The sequence below is a fragment of the Penicillium samsonianum genome (genome assembly GCF_028829775.1).
Source record: "Penicillium samsonianum strain IBT 33392 chromosome Unknown utg000007l_segment0_segment0, whole genome shotgun sequence".
NCBI classification, from domain to species: domain Eukaryota; kingdom Fungi; phylum Ascomycota; class Eurotiomycetes; order Eurotiales; family Aspergillaceae; genus Penicillium; species Penicillium samsonianum.
The window spans coordinates 3,094,709-3,113,328 of NW_026643265.1; the positions used below are offsets into that span (position 1 = coordinate 3,094,709).

The window sequence follows — 18,620 nt, forward strand, 5'->3', positions numbered from 1 at the left end:
CCGGCAAGTCCAGAGCGAAATCAGTCGAATAATAACCCTGAGCCATGGCTGAATGGGAGGTGGGCCTCATCTAAGCTGCGTGAATGGCTGATTTCTCAGACAAACACTCCTAGCGCGGCTCGGCACTAACCTTGGATCCTTCCTGGGTCCTAGGCCCATCAGATAAGATTGAGCGAGCGATTTTATCTGACTTTTTCACCTCTTGGCAATCATATTTTCTCTGGTCTTTCCCTCTATGTCCTTCTTCTTCTCTACATCGCAGGTGATCTGAGTCGTGTGAACCCATTCTGCACAACTACCATGTCGCTCGTTAACGAGGTCAACGTTGACCACCCCGTCAGTAGGGACTCGAAGAACCCCCGCAACGAAGCCCTCCCACTTGGTGAGCCTGCCGGTCTGCTTGGTCAAGGCAGTCCAGGTGTTCGTCGTATCGAAATTATTACATCGCACTTCCGATTGTGGGATCGCGTCTTCCTCTTTATTGCTATTTTCTTGATCGCCTATGTGTACGGCTTGGATGGAACTGTTCGCTACACGTACCAGGTACCTATCCCGCACTTCTGACGTCAAGACATATCGACGAGAATGGAGCATACTAACACCTCATGCTTTGGACAGCCCTATGCTACCTCGAGTTATGGCCAACACAGTCTTCTTGCGACCATTAATGTTCTCCGAGCCGTAATCGCTGCTGCTGCACAGGTATGGATATCCAGAGGCCAACAATTCATCACAGCAGCTGACTTCCCTTGACAGCCTACCGCGGCAAAGGTTGCAGATGTATTCGGTAGAGTGGAACTTATCCTCGTCTCGATAGTCTTTTATACTGTCGGTACTATCGTGGAATCATGCGCAAAGACTTTGGAGGGTTTCGCTGCGGGAGCTGTTATCTACCAGGTGAGATATGCGCCCATGAACTCTGGGTCTATGTCTAATATTCTCTAGATTGGATACACCAGTATTATGCTCTTGGTCGAAGTCCTGATTGCCGATGTGACTTCTAGCCGATCTCGTCTTCTTTTCTCCTACATCCCGGCCTTGCCGTTTATTGTGGGTACTACACGTACTCCCACGTACCAACCACAGCATATTAATTTACCAAATCTTCTTTAGATAAATACCTGGATCAACAGCAACTTGACTGATGCCGTTCTCAAGGCCACCACGTGGCAATGGGGCATTGGCATGTTTGCTATCATCTATCCCGTGTGTGCCCTTCCTCTTATTGCAGTCCTCTTTATCGTCCAACGACGCGCGAAAAAGTCCGGGGCGCTTGAATCGTACAAGAGCTCCCTCCAGCTGTTGGGAAGAAGGCAACTGGTTATAGAACTGTTCTGGCATCTGGACATCGTTGGCAACATTCTGTTGATTGCCATGTTGGCATGTATTCTTGTTCCATTCACCCTCGCTGGAGGCGTAACTACACAGTGGAAAACAGCAAAAGTAATTGCGCCACTTGTCATCGGCATTTTGCTGATCCCGGTCTGGATTGTCTGGGAGAGAACCTGTCAATACCCGATGCTGCCATTCAAGGTAAGTTGAATGTTCAAAGCCACACTCATGGTTTTGCTGACTTGCTTCGGCTCTAGCTTCTCAAAGACCGTGCTGTTTGGGGTGCCCTGGGAATCCCTATCATGCTCAACACTGGTATGTCCTTTAGAATACTATTCATCCATGGTCGAGATTTAACATTTGTGTAGCGTGGTACCTGCAAGGAGATTTCCTATACACAGTGCTCTACGTGAGCTTCGACGAATCAATCATCAGTGCGGGTCGGATCACAAATCTTTACAGTTTTGTTTCCGTTATTACGGGCGTTATTCTCGGCTTCATCGTCATGAAGGTTCGCCAATTGAAGCCCTTCATCGTGGCCGGAACCCTCCTCTTCATGGTTGCGTTCGGACTCCTCATCTATTTCCGAGGTGGCGCTGCGGACTCCAGTCATTCTGGTGTCATTGGTGCGCAAATTCTGCTAGGTATTGGTGAGTTATCGCCTGCGCTCCATTTTTGATTGAACATATCTAACAAATCTCCCAGCTGGTGGAATGTTCCCCTACCCAGCTCAAGCCAGCATCCAGGTTGCGTCTAAGCACGAACGTTAGTATCCCTCCACAGACTTTAGTCTACCAAACAAACAACCCAAAGGCTAACAATCCCATAGATGTCGCTGTTATAACCGGTCTTTACCTCGCCGCCTACAACATCGGTAGCGCACTAGGAAACACAATCTCCGGCGCGATCTGGAACCAAGTCTTGCCTTCTGAATTAAATTATAGACTCGGCAATGAAACCCTCGCTGCGGAGGTCTACGCCCAGCCCCTTGCGTTTGCAGCGGTCAATCCAGTGGGCACGCCCGACCGAGACAACGTCATTCTCGCCTATCAGAAGACGCAGCGGCTGTTGTGCATCACGGGTATCTGCTTGACAGTCCCTTTGATTGCTTTTGCCCTTATTATACGCAACCCGACGCTCACTAAGGAGCAGAGTCTTGCTAAAGCGGAGGAGGAGAGCAGTGATTCTGATTTCCCTCCTCGTTGAAATAGGAGTATGTTGAGTACAAAATCAGGTTTTGCGTAACATATCGTGCGAAAGCATATATTTTAATTTGTTAGCTTAGTATCTGCGAAATAGCCTTGGAAGTCAGAGATATCAGGTGATTGGCGGTTCATGTGCTGCACTTCAGTCTCGATACCTTAGTAGCTGTGTTTATCTTCGACTGGGCCTTCGTGACATCGGGGCTGTCTGTCAAGACCAGCCTTGAGAATCATAAATATCTCCAATCTGTCAAATCTTATTGCTCCACTCCTCGTACCCCGCCCTCAAGATGTGCATATGTATGACAGTCGACATCCATATGGTATGCGCATAATCAAGGCAAAAGATCATGACTCAACCATCTCGACCGGTGATTACGGATCATATCCTCCGATGCGAAAGACCGAGGGCTGAAACATACATCGTACCATTGCTGCTTTCTGAAGGTCTCGTTTGCCGATCACTACTGCAGTCCAATAAGGAAGTTCATCGTTGACCCTCCCTCGGCGTTGACAAACAGCGACAAAGACCGATCGGAGCGGTTGATACCGATTCCGTCAGAACTCCACCCACTTGCATGCATAAAGAGGGGGCAAGGGAAAAAATAGGATCAAAGAAGAGCGCTGATCTTGCGCTTGGACATGAGAATCGAATCTATTTAACTGAGATCACGCCATCCAGCTCCAGAATGTAGCCATCTCCTCTCACGCTCATTGCCTCGCAGCAAGTTAAGCTTAATTATCATTCAGCCACCACATTCTATACATATCGCGTTTATCAACAAACCAAAAGTCCATCCGCCATGGCTGTCGCTACCACTGCCCGCGGAAATAATAACCAACCCCACCGAGTCCTCCTCGTCAGTGTACCTCGCACCGCCTCGAATCTTCTCTTGAGGATTCTCAACATCCCCAACCAACCCAACATTCTCACCAGCCCAAAGGCCGGCTACTTCTTCTACGATGCCTTCATGACAGCCGGCCGGAACGGTCGCATCGACAAGCCGGTAGACCAATGGACAGCAGACGCGAAGAGCGCGACCAAAGCCTCCATCCAAAAGTGCTTCAACGAACTAGAAGAATACTCCACGCGAGCTCGCGCCGAGAACAAGATAATGTTCGCCAAAGAACACGCCTTCTGGTTCCTCAACCCGTGCGTCTTCACAAGCAACATGGACGGCGCCGAAAAGCCCGACCCCGAGCTGCTGAAAGAGTTCCACGTATCCATGCCAGAACGCTACGGGTCCTCGCAGACATTCTCTGCTAATAACAAAACCGTCATGCCGGACGAGTACCTGCGTACCTGGCAGCTGGCCTTTATCATCCGTCACCCGGCACTAGCTTGGCCGTCGATGTACCGCGCTATGCAGAAGTTGTCCAAGGCCGGTTTCATTGATGACGATGATATTAAGGGGTTTTCGATCACGAACCTGAGCATGGAATGGACGCGGAAATTGTTCGACTGGTGTCTCGAGCAGCCCGATGAGTCTGTCGCACCTTTGGTCATTGATGCAAATGATGTCATCCATAACCCCGGTGCTGTGGTTAAGTTCTGTGAGAAGGCTGGTCTCGACACTGCATCCATGCAGTTTGAGTGGAATGGCTCTGAGAAGAAGTCTGAGAACTGGGCGGATGAGAATACAAACACTGGTAATCCTGAGGAGCTGGCGTTGCATACGAATGCTGCTTCTATCATGTTCTCGACTTTGGAGGAGTCGACTGGTGTTGTTAAGGATAAGGCTCCGGTGTCGGTTGATGTTGATGCGGAGGTTGCTAAGTGGCGTGTCGAGTTTGGGGAGGAGGTTGCTGAGCTGCTTGAGAAGGCTACTCGAGATTCCATGCCGGATTATGAGTATTTGATGGCCAACAGGGTTACTGTCTAGATTGACTTGTGATTTATTTGTCACTTTGGGGTTTGAGATACATATCTGCCTTCTTCTTTTATAGTACGATTAATGAATGTATGGTTACACTGAAACAGTGTTTGTCAGTACTCTCTTTGTCCCAATGGGTTATATTAGATAGCCCATGGTAGCAGGCGCTATAAGGTTATTGCACTTCTCTTATTACTTCTATCTATCTGCACGTAGATGGCTCCAGCCATCAGCTCATGAAACTCATCGCTTATCTACCACTTTCATTGCTGCCCAGGTGTCTTCTGGTATCTGAACTCGCCGATATCAGTTTTCCTATCAACAAAGGGTTTGTTCATTGAGGTTTCATCAATTTCCGAAGCTACTCATCATGGCGGAACCGGTTATTGGTACGGGTGCTCCTCACGACCGTGACTGGCATACCGTTGAACGGTGGATTGCAGCGAATAGCAACCAAGCGACAGGTTTGCCAGCGACCAGTTTATTCGAACTTCCCATAATAGAGCCAGCTCTCAAACTGGATTCCAATTTTAGTGTCTGGTATGCTCAGGTTGTCCAGTCCCTAGAGTGTCACCAGCTTCATCGCCTTGTTGATTCTGATCAGGAGAGGCCTTTCCGTGATGACCCTAACTTTGCGTCATGGTTGCAGCTCACTAGGAAAGTGAGAGCTTGGCTAAGCAGTTGTATTGACCCTGGCTTGGAGCAAGAACTTGTTGCTGAAGGCCACAAGGGGTACGCGGATGAGTTTATGAGGGCTTTCAAGGATCATATGAAAAGTCCACGCCGTGGCGCCATAAAGCGGGCGTGTTTTGATATCTGGGACGCTCAGCTCGAGAGTTTCTCGTCAATTATGGAGTTTGTTGCTGGATTGAAACAGAAATTGCACTCAGCAATCGATCTCGGAGCCAGCCTTCTACCTTACCATGCTTTGATTGCTATGCTGTGACAACTGGAGACCGCGACTGCGTTGGACACTTTTGTAATGTCAGAAATCTTGAAGTTGGAAGCACGTGCAAACCCTGTGGTGGACACGACGATGGCGGATTTCTATGACACTTGTACTGCGATTCTCGACCGTGCGAAGGAGAAGGGACTTGACCCCGAGGGAGTGACACCCTCGGTGCTGTCAGCGATCACTCATGTACCTATAAATAGACTCATCTACAGTCGCATGTATTAATTGGATAATGCCGACTTGCGTCAACATTCAACATCACCTGTTTATATAGTAGAGCTTATTACGGTAGGCACTCTTGGTTTATCGCGCTTCTCTACTTGCTCCTTTCCTCGTCAAGTGGGGCAAAGTCGCATAGAATGCCTTGATTTTTTACATCACGCCAAATACACTATGATTGCCATAAATCAACACGTTATTTCACCCAAAAAATGGCCAATTAATAGCGTGGGGGGCAGATTACGCGCTGCGTGTCGACCCAACCCCGCCTTCGAGTGAGGCTGAGCTTTCTCTTACATCTCCAGCAGCAGTCTTGCTTTTGTTTGTACGCTCCCAACCCTGATTATCCGGCCCTCTGTGTTCTCGGTATTGATTGCCAAAATGAGCTTTGGGTTTGGTATCGGGGACTTCCTCGCAGTCATCAAACTCGCCAACGAGACTCGAAAAGCGTTTGTCGAAGCACCTGTTCAATTTAAGAGCATTTCCGATGAGTAGGTCGAACCTAAATTTGGTCTTACCTACCTCGATCTGTTATACCTAGTATACTAACAGACATTGTTGACAGAGTCAGAAGCCTCTCACTTGTACTGCAAGATGTAGAGATCGATATATCCGCGAAGGAGCTTAGCAGTCAGCAACAGGCTGAGCTACACGAACTATCAAGGGGTTGCCACGAGGTCCTTGCCGCCATTTTGAAGAAAATTGAGGACTACACGGAGCTGTCGACAACAAATGATGGAAAACGAAACATCGCGAAGCGAGTGTGGAAACGCCTGAAATGGGAACCAACCGATGTCCAAGAACTCCGCCTTCGAATAGGCACTAACATCGCACTCCTGACTGCATTCAATGGACAAATAATGAAACGCAGCGTGGCAAAACTGGTCCAGCATCAAGATGAGGTAGAGCGTCAGAAAGTCCTTGATTGGCTCTCGCCGTCAAACTATGCCACCCAGCAAAGTGACTACATTAGTCGACGTGAGCAAGGTACTGGACAGTGGTTCCTGGACTCCTCCGAATTTGAAGATTGGGTCTCCGGTTCAAAGCAAACGCTCTTCTGTCCTGGTATTCCAGGTGCCGGGAAAACCATTCTAGCGTCTATCGTGATTGATGAGCTCAACGATCAATTTGCAAATGGACGCGAGGATGTTGTTATTGCATATCTCTACTGCAATTTCAAGCGACACGATGAGCAAAGCGCTATTGGGTTGTTATCAAACATTTTGAAACAATTGGCTCAGTCACAGTCATCGTTGCCTAGTAGCATCCAAGGGATGTATGCTAAACATGTCGCGAAAGGAACAAGACCTTCAATAGGCGAAGTATCCGAGACCATCCAATTACTATCACAACCTAGCAATTTTGCAAAGGTCTACATCGTAATTGACGCTTTGGATGAGTGTCAGATGCATGATGGATCGCGAACAAGACTCTTGGATACGATATTTGAACTTCAGGATGCTTGCGATATAAACCTTCTCGCAACTTCCCGATTTATTCTTGAAATAACTGAAAGGTTCAAAGAAAAGGCCGCACTTGAAATCCGTGCTAGCACGGTAGATGTCATGCGATATCTTCGTGGAAATTTGGCAATGCTCCCAGCATTTGTTTCACGAAATCCGGAATTGCAAACGGAGATTTCGACAGAGATAACCAGAGCTGTTGATGGAATGTAAGTGAATATTTACCGCTTGAGAAAGAATACTTAGGAATTATTTGCAGTTCTCTAACATAAGAACCTAGGTTTCTACTCGCCCAGCTTTACCTCAACTCCTTGGTCGGGAAAAGATCACCTAAAGCAATCAGATCCGCGTTGAAAGACATATCATCAAGTACAAAGCAATACGATTCCGCCTATGGCGATGCAATGAAACGAATTCAAGGACAGGTGTCTGATCAAACAGAATTGGCCATGCAAGTCCTCGCATGGATCACTTGTGCCAAGAGACCTCTCACTACGGCAGAACTGCAAAGTGCACTAGCGGTCGAAATAAACGAGTCAGATTTTGACGAGGATAATATCCCCGATATAATCGATATGGTCTCGGTTTGTGCCGGTTTGGTGACAATCGATGAACAAAGCAATATCATTCGACTGGTGCATTATACAACCCAGGAATTTTTCCAGCGCAATCACTCAACTTGGTTCCCAAAGGCAAATTATGATATTGGCAGCATCTGCGTGGCATATTTGTCATATGATACTTTCAAAACAGGACATTGCCAAACAACAGAAGAGTTTACATCGCGCCTATATCACTATCCTTTTGGGGATTATGCAGCTGCTTTCTGGGCTAGTCACGTCCGAGAGTGCGAAGCCGATAGGGAACAATCTATAATCGAGGAAGCCATCGTTGCACTACTGCTAGACACACCGAAAGTCAGCTCCTGTATTCAGTTCATGTCCTCTATATATGCCTATCTCCCCTCAAACATGATGCGTTTTGGGAGTAATCACTATCCACTAAGTACCTCGCAGATTGCTACAGGTCTGCATCTTGCGGCTTACTTTGAATTGCTTGATGTGACCCAAAAGTTGATTTCACTTGGCGGTTCGGTGAACTGTGTTGATGCTATTGGAAAGACCCCTTTATCATGGGCAGCGCAACTTAACCGCCTAGATGCTATAACATTACTCCTAGCACATGGCGCAGATCCAGACATCAAAGACAGCCGAGGCGACACACCCCTATTTTTGGCAGCTGAGCGGCGCCACGAACAAGCAGTGCAGTTACTACTCGAAGCAAACTGTGATTTGATGTCTAGTGACAACGGTGGTCAATCACCACTTCATGCTTCGGCCATAAGTGGATCAGAGAAGATCACCCGTCTTCTTTTACAGCGAGGGCTTACACACCGGAAAGGTCGATACGACCACTCTCCATTGTATGAGGCCGCATATTACGGTCACTTAAATCTGGTGCACCTTTTTCTTGACTGGGATCTGGACGTTAATCTCCAAGATATTGAATTGAATGCCTCAATCTCAGCGGCAGCGCGGTCTGGGCATGGCGCAATAGTTCAGCTTCTCCTAGACAGGGGCGCCGACCCCAATAATACCGATTATTATGGTGACACACCACTCATATGCGCATCAATTCGAGGCTTTACGTCGGTAATACAACTCTTGCTGAAGTGGGGCGCTGAATTGGAAATCAAATCCCCCAAGGGTCGGACCGCACTAAGTTGGGCAGCAGCCTGTCATAGTACAGAAGCGATTCAGCTTCTCCTAGAGAATGGCGCTGATATTAACTCCGAGGATAATGATGGCCGTAGTGTGGTTTTCTATGCAGCCTCAACGAACAGATATAACAATCTGACTGCTCTTTTTTCTTCGACCAAGATCAGAAACGCCCATCAACCCGATCGATATGGCCAAACACCTCTACATGTTGCTGTAACCCACGGTAATTTACAATTGGTTCTCACACTGCTGAAAAGTAACGGTGTTGATTGCGAGGCTCAAGATGAGTTTGGTCGCACAGCACTAATTCAGGCGGCAATCTGTGAGAGTACAGAAGTGATGCAGGTTCTGCTAGAGAATGGCGCTGATATTAACTCTGAGGATAATGATGGTCGCGGTGTGGTTTTCTATGCAGCCTCAACGAACAGATACAACAATCTGACTGCTCTTTTTACTTCGACCAAGATCAGGAACATCCATCAACCCGATCGATATGGCCGAACACCTCTACATGTTGCTGCAATCCGCAGTCATTTACAATCAGTTCTCACACTACTGAAAAGTGACGGTGTTGATTGCGAGGCTCGAGATAAGTTTGGTCGCACAGCACTATCCGATTCTATAATGCGAAAGAGATTTGGTGTTGTGAAAGTCCTAAAGACATTTTCTGAGACAATGTCTCAATTGACGATTGACTCAGTGGTTGAGAACACGACAATATTGTGTGATGTTTGCATGGTTTATATGAGGGAGGGGGAGACTTCCTACCATTGCGATACTTGTTATGGAGGGGACTTCGATATCTGCCAAGTGTGCCATGATGTTGGGGCACGATGTCTAGATGGATCTCATGAAATGGATTTCATAGAGTTACAGCCCCAAAGAGAGTCTACTCCTAGGCCGAAGAACCATATGTTGCTGCGGAGAAATCGGAACTCACCCACCTCACCCAGTCTTCGGCCAAATCATAATGAACAGGAAGACGGTGGAATCATCCATCACTGGCAAACTACTGGGCCTGATATTCGAACAGGAGCTACAGCTAGAAGGCAGACGTACACCCAAATCATCAAGCGACCAAAGTGAACATCGCTCTTAAAAGAACTTCGATAGTCCCAGCTTATCAAAGTAAGATCTCTTGATAATTTAAATATATCAGCCTACATACAAAGGCTATATTGGGTTGCGTTATGTGACTCTATACGGAGTACTCCGTACTCGGTGACACCGAGAGTGTAAAACATCACAAATCAGTCCATCGGACTTTATAATAGCCCTTGATGCTTTTACTGTCTTTTCCCCCGAGAGTGATCAGAATTACCCTTGACTGTATTCTAGGGCATTTTTGATGAACAAGACGCCAGTAGACCCGGGAGTGAAAGCACAAGTCGGTTACACACGTAGTAAACCTATTGGAAGCTCATTTTTTGTTAATGAGCCTGTCATCTCGCCATTGACCAAGGATGACTCTAAATGCCAGCATAACTTCCAAATTGCATTAGCGGGCAAGGAACCTTGCCTAGTTGCCCAGGTGGAAGCTGTTGATGACAGCAACCTTGCCAATTGCATCGGGGATAGAGATCATACAGTGAGTACATATCCTCTATCGTGGTTAAGTGTACGTTTAGGGGGGTTTATCTACAAGTCTGATTTTTAGGGAGAACCGGCTACTTCAGGCCTTTAATCACAGCCTATGTCTCAAAGCAAATATATGTCCTTCGTGTACGTAGAATAGTTTTTATCTTCAAAACTGCACGATAATACCTATTACCTATCTCTCTGGTATGATCTCCGGTTTCCCAAGCCCCAATTACGATCCCTGCTTGTCTAGGGACACTAAAATGTGTGTCTCATACCACAAAGCTATATAAACACCACCTCTTCTTTACTTCATCTTCCCAGACCTAACCGGGCGACACCACGCATGCAAGTGTCTATTAGGATAGTACGCCGCAATGCACTCCCGCCATTGCATATCCTCTTCCGTCGTGCCGTCAATAGTCAAGTCAAAGTGCCTTATCATAGTGGCAAAAGCGATGTACATCTCCGCCCAGGCCAAGTTCATACCAAAGCACATGCGCGGCCCCCGACTGAACGGAACGAGCCAGTGATCCAATTCACTCTTCCCGTTCCGGGCATTTTCTTGCTCCACGCTCTGCAGCCAACGTTCCGGTCGGAATACAAGCGCATCCGTACCCCACACTTCTGCGCTCTGATGCACGTGCAAAATAGCCATTCCGACTACCGTACCGCCGGGGATATGCTTCCCTGATATCACTGCGCCTCCTGGGGGAACAACGCGTGTTAGCGATACGCCGGACGGAATAAACCGGAGGGATTCTTTGATCGTTGCCGTGAGGAGGGGTAGGTTCTCGAGATCTGTTAGGGATGGCTGCTTTTCGACATCTGGCCAGACGGTCAGGAGCTCAGTTCTCAGTTGGGTTAGCAGGGTTTGGTTCTGCATTGCGTGCCAGTGGCCCATGAGCAGCGTGTCGGCTACTGTGTTGGCGCCCGCGAAGATGAGTGTGAAGCCTTCGTCGTGTAGATCTGTTAGATTCAGGACCTCTTTGCTTCGGTATGATTCAGCGTCGAGCATGCGGTGGAAGAGGGTCTGGTGGGGCACGGTATCGAGCTTTGAAGGGCAGTTTAAGACGACTTGGAGCTGTTTCTGAACGAGATCCCGGACCTGGTACAGCCGTGGGGCTAGTTTTTGAGCGTTGGGAATGAGACGCATGACCAAGGCCGGCGGCACAGCGAAGATAAGGTCTCGGATCATGGGGAAATTTTTCATGAGGGGCAGCATACGAAGGCTAGCATCCATGGCTAGAATCAGAGGGTCGCTGAATGCCGGCGCATCGAGGGCGTTTACGCAGTTGCCGAATGTGAAGCACATTATGGTGTCAAGAGTGTAGGATCGAAATGCATAGAGCAGGTCGATGGAACTTTTTGATGCATTGGTTTTGGCGATGGAAGATGCAAGGCGGTTTGCCTGTTTGGGAACTGGCGATTTAGCAATGGTTAAGATATATAGGTTGGCAGCAAAAGGAAATAAAGCAATACACTACTTACGTTTCGCCAGACGAGATGTTCAAGACTATTAATGGCTTTCTTGGAGAAAATGGGAAGAATCACCTCCCGTCGTTCCTTTGCCTGAGCATACTTCAAAAATGTGAATGACCCGGATGAAACCCCGGGAGTTCGGTAAAGACCCGTATCCTTGTCCCACCTTTTGCTGCTATGGTAGATATCGTGGAACGCACCTGGGCTTCCGAAATGGAGCTGTGAGAGGTGAGTGATAGGCCTGTTTGAGCCTTATAACCAGAGAGGGAAGTGTAGACTGTTGGATTTCTGACAACTCACCTCGTTCGGGGCAACGCGGACAATATCACCTGTTAGGAATGTTAAACAATGTCTCATAATCGCAATTTCTTCATACCATATTTCTTATGGAGATGAAAGAGCTCATGAACCGCCGACTCTTGCTTAATAACTTCCTTGTATGCTTTCCAACTCGACGTGGCCCCAGCCATCCAAGGCCCAGGGAATTTTCGCAGTGGGTGGAAGAACACATTGTATATAACTCGACCCAAGCCATAAAGACTGGCAGCTGCTAATAAAAATAGGCAGAATAGTGTAGCTGCCATCGTGTTTTACTGAGACTTTTTTCTATGCCAGCAAAGCCAAATGATGGAAAGACAGGACTTCCAAGGTTGATATATATAGCTCAAACAAAACATAAGAAACTCCGAGATTGAGTGAAAATGTACCCGGCTCACCATTTTGCCAAAAGCATCGCCATGACTCCTGGGATGTCTAAATTGAGACGTAAGAATCTCATTGTTTAGTCAAACCATGATATAGTGTTCCTTTACGCCATAGAGGTAGCAATATGCAGCGAGGGCCGCAAGAGTTACTACATCGTTATCTGGGAACTGCATGGCTTCTTTGTGTTATAATCAGTCTCAGTCTATGGTCAAAAGTATCAGCGAGCACTCCTTCTTCCCTACCTCTTTGTTTATCTTATTCCCCCTTCATTGGGGCATACCGACTGCATTTCAACTTGCAACTAAAGGCTCAAATTTGTATATTTCCTCACTATCGTACGCAAAGAACCCTCCAATCAGTCGTGTCCGTTGACTTACACGAAAGTGCGCCGGTGCAACCCAACGCTCGCCGATACAAACCCCGAAGATTCTGAATTGGAATTCATTTGGTTAACCCCCTAGACCTACCTAATATCAAGTGGTTCGGGGGTATGCATCACCTAAGCTTGAAGTCCGTATATTGCTGTTGGACCTTCTATGGGCCTTATGCCTACTAGGAAAAAGTTCCTCACTGATCTCGATACCAGTGTTTTCAAACGAGAATTATCGAAGCCCTTTAAGGGCGAGCTTAGAAATCTACCAAATATTCGGGATTATGACTCAAGGGACAACACTCTTCGCACGACTCCCTTCTCTCTACGAATCTCTCGAGACCCCTCAAGAGAGATTCGCAGACTGTCATCCGGTGGCTATTGTCAGGCTGATGTCCGGGGTAATTAATATGATAGCATGGGCGTTGTGCGAAATCGTGGCTGATTCAGAGCTCACGGCGTCCCCGATGGCTGAAATAAACGCCATTGTCGACGATACAATGCCGGGACTGTCAGCTCTGAGTCGAGACCCTAATGTAATTGTAAAATGCCGCAAGAAGATTATTTTTGTGCATGTCATTTTTGATAATGTTAGCCCTAACTGGTAGAGAAAATTCCTTGAAGAGGGGCATTGGGTAGAATAGAAGCCCTAGAATGGAACCCTATCTCATTCTAATATCTCCGAAGTCATTAGCCGAATACAAAGTAGATGATTATTTCAGGTCGTATAACAGTCTCAATCTGGAAAAGCACGGAAATATCTTCGACTTTGCTTAGATTTGCTTGGGTAGCTGTTTTCAGCCAAGGAATAGACACAGTAGCACTCATGACCGGCCGCACTCTGACTACACTCCCTTTCTCTGTATGGCTGTAACTAACTATATTGAAAGTGAGGCCGCTATAAGTAGAGGTTGGACCTATCATAAGCCATACTTCGTAGTGGGTTCTATTCAATATTGTGCCTGGTGGTTCACATAGAACAGACCCTTATACGAAGTGCCGCCCCATACACCAAGTGTTTTCACGCCTTAGCGCTCGTATACTTTGCCCGAGGTGCATCTTTTAGTGTTGAATCCTCTCTTTTTCTTACGTTATCACGTTATCTCTGCTAGGCCGGCTTTGCGTGGTCTCAAATTCAGACGATTCCCGTGTACGTCGGCATCATCGGCGCACTGGTGCTAGTATACTTCTCGATCTTCGTGTATCGACTGTTACACAACATCAACTCTGCAAGAAGTATCGGTATACCGTTTATGGTCTATCCGGTAAACCAAAGCCTAATTCCCACAGACGCGCCAGAGGCCCTAGAGTATACCTCGGTCATTCCGCGGGTGACGCGTATCATGGCCATTCTCCTCTTTGGATGAGAGACATGACTTCATTCAACAGTATTGAAAGCTAATCCGAAGGCACCCACGATGATCCAACCAGTCTCCTGTGTTGATCTTAGTCAAAGATCAAGTTTCTGGTCAGCACGGCTACAGATCGAGGATATTTCTGGGAATATCCATAGATACAAGGGAGAATATTCTAATCGGCATTTGCTCCACACGAACTGTGCCACCAGGGACTTTGGTCTTGTTGGCTATTACCGGCAAAATATGACGTAGGTACTATTCACCCCCTTTTCATGAGGACTCGTATGCCGGGGCACCAGAACCCTGGGGGCGATATTGTACATACATATGTACCTAGGTAGTACAACATATGCAGTGACATAATTGTACCACCTACGTTAGGAATCGACCCTACTTATCGACCTTCAGTTTACCTAATCTATACGAAATGATATCTCTTTTAATTGATTGATAGATTATATATAAACTCTACAATTATCCTTCCCAAAAAATTTAAATAAGTGATAGTCATATATCTACGTTGTACATTGACAAACTCAGGACAAGTAGCAACTCAATATTGACCAATACCAAAGTTCTGCCTTGCACAGTTCGTCGCCCATACACACCGTAAGTTTACCAGTCTCGTGAGAATGTTGCATGGGTGAGGGCTATAGAATATGGCCATGTAGGTGAATCGACATGACGTCCTAAACCTAAAATCCAAGGAAGGTCAAAAGTAATGAGTTAGATAAATACCGTCTACATCTACAAGTTTCTGTACGATATCTGATTTCATATCCAAAATGTGGGACTACTACAATGACAAGACCATCTTCATCACGGGCGGAACTGGTTTCCTGGGGACTGCGATTGTATATCGCCTGCTCACGCAGGCATCTGTGGGTCACGTATATATGCTTTGCAGAGGAGATATAGGGTCAGTTCATTCTCAGACGCAAACCTTGGGAGAAATAAAATGACTCGAACTATAGGAAACTTCGATCAAAATGGACAGAATCGCTATCATCGGCAACAGTCGAAAAACTTCTTAGCACCAATCGCATCACGGTCATGGATGGTGACATCCTCTCCCCCGACCTCGGGCTTTCCCAGGACGAATTAAGCACACTTCGACAGGAGGTCAATGTTATCATTCACTCGGCATCCTCTATAAATCTTGCCAAGTCTCTCGACGGACTATCAGAGGTGATTACCACAGCCAGTGAAAGGATGGCAGACATCGCTCTGACCTGCCCGAATTTGGATCGTTTCGTTTATGTCTCGACTGCATATTCCAACAGCTACCTACCTCCAACTGGCGAAGGCATCGAAGTCGAGATCAAGGAAGACATCTATGATCCCAATCATCATCCAAACGTCATGAAAGAGTGGGCACAAGTGCAAGAGACTGGTTCTAGTGATGCCTATGAAGCCCATGACTTCCCATGGTCTTACGCATACGCAAAGAACCTGACAGAGCGACTTCTTCTGCATCGATTCACTCAGAGAGGTGTCAAGGACAAAGTGCTTATTGTGCGTCCTTCTATCCTCGGACCGGCCCAGAGTTTTCCTATTCCTGGTTACAACTTGCCTCTATCAAGCCCAGTGACGATCGTTGCTGCTGTGATTGCACTGATGCCCGGTGGCATGGCCACTATTGCAACGAAAGCAGCACAAAGTTCACAAATATCTGCTGACGAGGTTCCAGTCGACGTGGTTGTTGATCGTTTGCTCGCCCATTTGGCTATGGGAACCAAGGGCTGTGTTCATGCAGTTAGTGGGAAACGAGCACGGCATCAATTCATAGAGTGGTGGAACTCGGCGGTTTCGCGACGTCGCAGGCCTGGGGATATTGATTTGAATTGGAAAGACCTGGACTGGAAGTCCCGTGAGCAGCATCTCCTGGCTCAGTTCTATGTACTCTTCGGCACTTCTTTCGAATTTTATGAAGACAAGACTGTGGCTCTTAGCTGGCACCCTTTGATGGAAAGCTGTAAAGAGCTGCAATTGTTCACAAACGACAATTTTAGAGAACAGTTGCGAAGTCGAACGGAGGACGTCTACTCCGTGATGAACCATATTGCTGAGAGTGATGAGAGTACACGACGAATCATCAAGCTCTACTATCAGGATTTAATGAAGGCTAAAATCTAGTGTGCTTGCTTTGTTAATTTTCTGTGCTCTTTGCGATCAATTTTGTCAACATAATTTGATTCTCAAGTGTCTTCTCGTGGAGTCTTGAAGATTGGGTAAAATGCAATGCTATGGCTATGCGGGATTTTGGTGCGATTGTAAGCCTCCAGGGCTCCCCAGTCTGCCATAATTATTCGGCGCCAGCGCCAATGTTGGCTTTTTTTAATGGTTTCATTATACATCTTCAAATTCCTCATCGTCCTCATCAGACTCCTCAGCCTCCTTCTTGACCTCGGCCTCAATTTTGGCATCAGGATCAGGCTTGATATCAGGTTCGACCTTGATTTTCTTTGCCGCAGGTCCATCATCGGCAGGAGTAGACGGAGTCCCAACAGAGGATGGAGGGGCACTGGAAACCGGTTCGAGTTCACGCTTGATGCCAGCACCCCCAGAAGATGTAGTAGGGACACTTGTAACGCCACCAGCCATGGCGGGCGTACCCGGTCCGCTTGGCCCGGAGATTCCCTCAACGTCTTCAAAGTCTTCCTCGTCTGAGTCATCGTCTGCACTGCTGGCATCTGCTTGAGCTTGCAGTGCCTTCTCGCGCTCCATTTCAGCGTAGTAGGCGGCGACTTTGTCGTCCAGGGCATCCACACTGGGTTTTTGGTCCTCATCCGCGAGCTCAGGCTTCACCACAGTGCCCACCTCGGTCTTCACCTGGGAACTGCCAGCCTGGGCTGCATTAACCGTAGAATGTGTGTGCCAAACCGGAAGTGCGTTTTGCTTTTCAAGTGCTGCTTTGCGAGCGGCCTCATCAGCCTGTTCGGCGGCACTCTTCTCTTCACTTGAGGTGAGAGAGATCTCCAGTGCAGCGGCATCCGTCTTGGCATTGGGACGTGTGATATCCTGGGCCTTGGGTGGAACAGCAATCGCGGCGCGGACGGGGTGTGTGTTCTGGTTTCGGATAACCTCCACCTTGTGATCCCACGCTGTTTCAAAGTCATTCGGCGGGATTTCGACCGAATCAATCTGCTTGAGCAGTTTGAGCATGTTGTCGAGCTGTGCCATAAGCTTACTGTTTTTCTCGTGGCCCGTACGGTCCATCCCTTCTGCGCCCTTGACATCCTCCGTCCGTTCCAGGATGGCGCCGCAATTTTGACATTCGAACCCTTCGTCTCCAACCAGACTCAGTACGTCCAGTTCGGTCCACTCCGATTTGCATCGTATGCAAATGTATTCCTTGCGCTCCTCGCTCGGTGTGTACTGCGACTTGATGATGGCTGTCAACTTGGAGACTTTGAATTTGATCGCATCGACAACCGGATGTAGGGGGATGTAATAGTATTCGCGGTTGACTGGGCGAGTAGATCCATCACGTATCTCGGCGCGTGTGCTCCTATAGTCAACATAGAACTGAATCAGCTTTATGTTTTCAACCCTTTGTTGTGGATCACATCAGGGATAAGTGACATACACTCCGATCAAACGATCCTCTCTGAGCTTAGCGCAAAGCTTGCGAAGATCTTTCTGTTGCATTCCCATCAAAAAGGCGAGATCCTCAGCGTGAAGGCTGTATCTGGTCAGTAAGGTGACCAATCAACAGAGATCAACTCTCATCATACACTGAATGTAGGAAGAGCGCATCGACGACCAAGATGTGACGGGTCTCGTAAAAGGCACGTGCCACAGTTCGGATAAGCGTCTTTGAAAGTTCCATGGTTGCAGAGGCTCCGGAGCAAAAGATGGTGATCTGGAAGAAGGCCGGGAGAGAATTCAACTGGGGCGCAAGGCGATAAGTCGCAGTGTTCAGATATTGGACGAGACAAGCATGCGTTGATCAAACGCAGCGAAAGGAGTGAGGGGGTCCACGACAGAAGTGAGAGTTGCGCTTGAGCGACAGGCAACGCCGAGCTATTTGATTGAGTGAACAATGAGCGTCGCAATTCCGGTTCAAAGCCCAGAGCTTCACGTCACATGCAAAGTTGATTCCTCAGGTGTAAATGCGACCAGATCCGGCTAGTGTTATTTATCCATACACTAAGCCATTTTAGGCCTAGTACCGAGATCATGGAAAAGATGTAACTGCGCGGAGTCGAAGGGCAAATTTCCCCGAAACATTGATTTCATGCGTGCCTCGATCATTCGCCAGCGGAACCTGTCTAGGATCCTAACTGCACCCATAAGCTCAATTCCGATTCGATCGCTCCCTCAAAACATCCAGAACCACGCTGTTAGTCGTCAATTTT

General features: G+C 47.6%; 8 protein-coding genes across 8 annotated transcripts; 6 read left to right on the forward strand and 2 right to left on the reverse strand.

The window, feature by feature from the left end:
* Positions 1–300: 300 nt before the first annotated feature.
* Positions 301–2,538, forward strand: sit1 (putative siderochrome-iron transporter Sit1; the record flags this gene model as incomplete). The annotated part of the gene is made up of 9 exons (XM_057284769.1): positions 301–543; positions 619–702; positions 757–897; positions 946–1,050; positions 1,114–1,533; positions 1,590–1,647; positions 1,701–1,982; positions 2,038–2,097; positions 2,162–2,538. The coding sequence occupies 9 exons, from the start codon at positions 301–303 to the stop codon at positions 2,536–2,538; spliced, it is 1,770 nt and encodes a 589-aa protein (XP_057131035.1).
* Positions 2,539–3,337: 799 nt separating this feature from the next.
* Positions 3,338–4,417, forward strand: N7471_012051 (uncharacterized protein; the record flags this gene model as incomplete). Its single annotated transcript, XM_057284770.1, has 1 exon — positions 3,338–4,417. The coding sequence occupies one exon, from the start codon at positions 3,338–3,340 to the stop codon at positions 4,415–4,417; it is 1,080 nt and encodes a 359-aa protein (XP_057131036.1).
* A 361-nt stretch (positions 4,418–4,778) lies between these two features.
* On the forward strand, positions 4,779–5,354 carry N7471_012052 (uncharacterized protein; the record flags this gene model as incomplete). The annotated part of the gene is made up of 1 exon (XM_057284771.1): positions 4,779–5,354. One exon carries the CDS (start codon positions 4,779–4,781, stop codon positions 5,352–5,354), a length of 576 nt encoding a protein of 191 aa, XP_057131037.1.
* Positions 5,355–5,390: 36 nt separating this feature from the next.
* On the forward strand, positions 5,391–5,588 carry N7471_012053 (uncharacterized protein; the record flags this gene model as incomplete). Its single annotated transcript, XM_057284772.1, has 1 exon — positions 5,391–5,588. The coding sequence occupies one exon, from the start codon at positions 5,391–5,393 to the stop codon at positions 5,586–5,588; it is 198 nt and encodes a 65-aa protein (XP_057131038.1).
* Positions 5,589–5,963: 375 nt separating this feature from the next.
* N7471_012054 (uncharacterized protein) lies at positions 5,964–9,852 on the forward strand (the record flags this gene model as incomplete). Its single annotated transcript, XM_057284773.1, has 3 exons — positions 5,964–6,073; positions 6,148–7,254; positions 7,326–9,852. 3 exons carry the CDS (start codon positions 5,964–5,966, stop codon positions 9,850–9,852), a joined length of 3,744 nt encoding a protein of 1,247 aa, XP_057131039.1.
* Positions 9,853–10,651: 799 nt separating this feature from the next.
* Positions 10,652–12,296, reverse strand: N7471_012055 (cytochrome P450; the record flags this gene model as incomplete). Its single annotated transcript, XM_057284774.1, has 4 exons — positions 10,652–11,755; positions 11,836–12,045; positions 12,127–12,155; positions 12,203–12,296. The coding sequence occupies 4 exons, from the start codon at positions 12,294–12,296 to the stop codon at positions 10,652–10,654; spliced, it is 1,437 nt and encodes a 478-aa protein (XP_057131040.1).
* A 2,748-nt stretch (positions 12,297–15,044) lies between these two features.
* N7471_012056 (uncharacterized protein) lies at positions 15,045–16,395 on the forward strand (the record flags this gene model as incomplete). Its single annotated transcript, XM_057284775.1, has 2 exons — positions 15,045–15,178; positions 15,234–16,395. 2 exons carry the CDS (start codon positions 15,045–15,047, stop codon positions 16,393–16,395), a joined length of 1,296 nt encoding a protein of 431 aa, XP_057131041.1.
* A 213-nt stretch (positions 16,396–16,608) lies between these two features.
* Positions 16,609–18,091, reverse strand: N7471_012057 (putative transcription factor TFIIE complex alpha subunit; the record flags this gene model as incomplete). The annotated part of the gene is made up of 3 exons (XM_057284776.1): positions 16,609–17,770; positions 17,849–17,944; positions 17,997–18,091. 3 exons carry the CDS (start codon positions 18,089–18,091, stop codon positions 16,609–16,611), a joined length of 1,353 nt encoding a protein of 450 aa, XP_057131042.1.
* Positions 18,092–18,620: the final 529 nt, after the last annotated feature.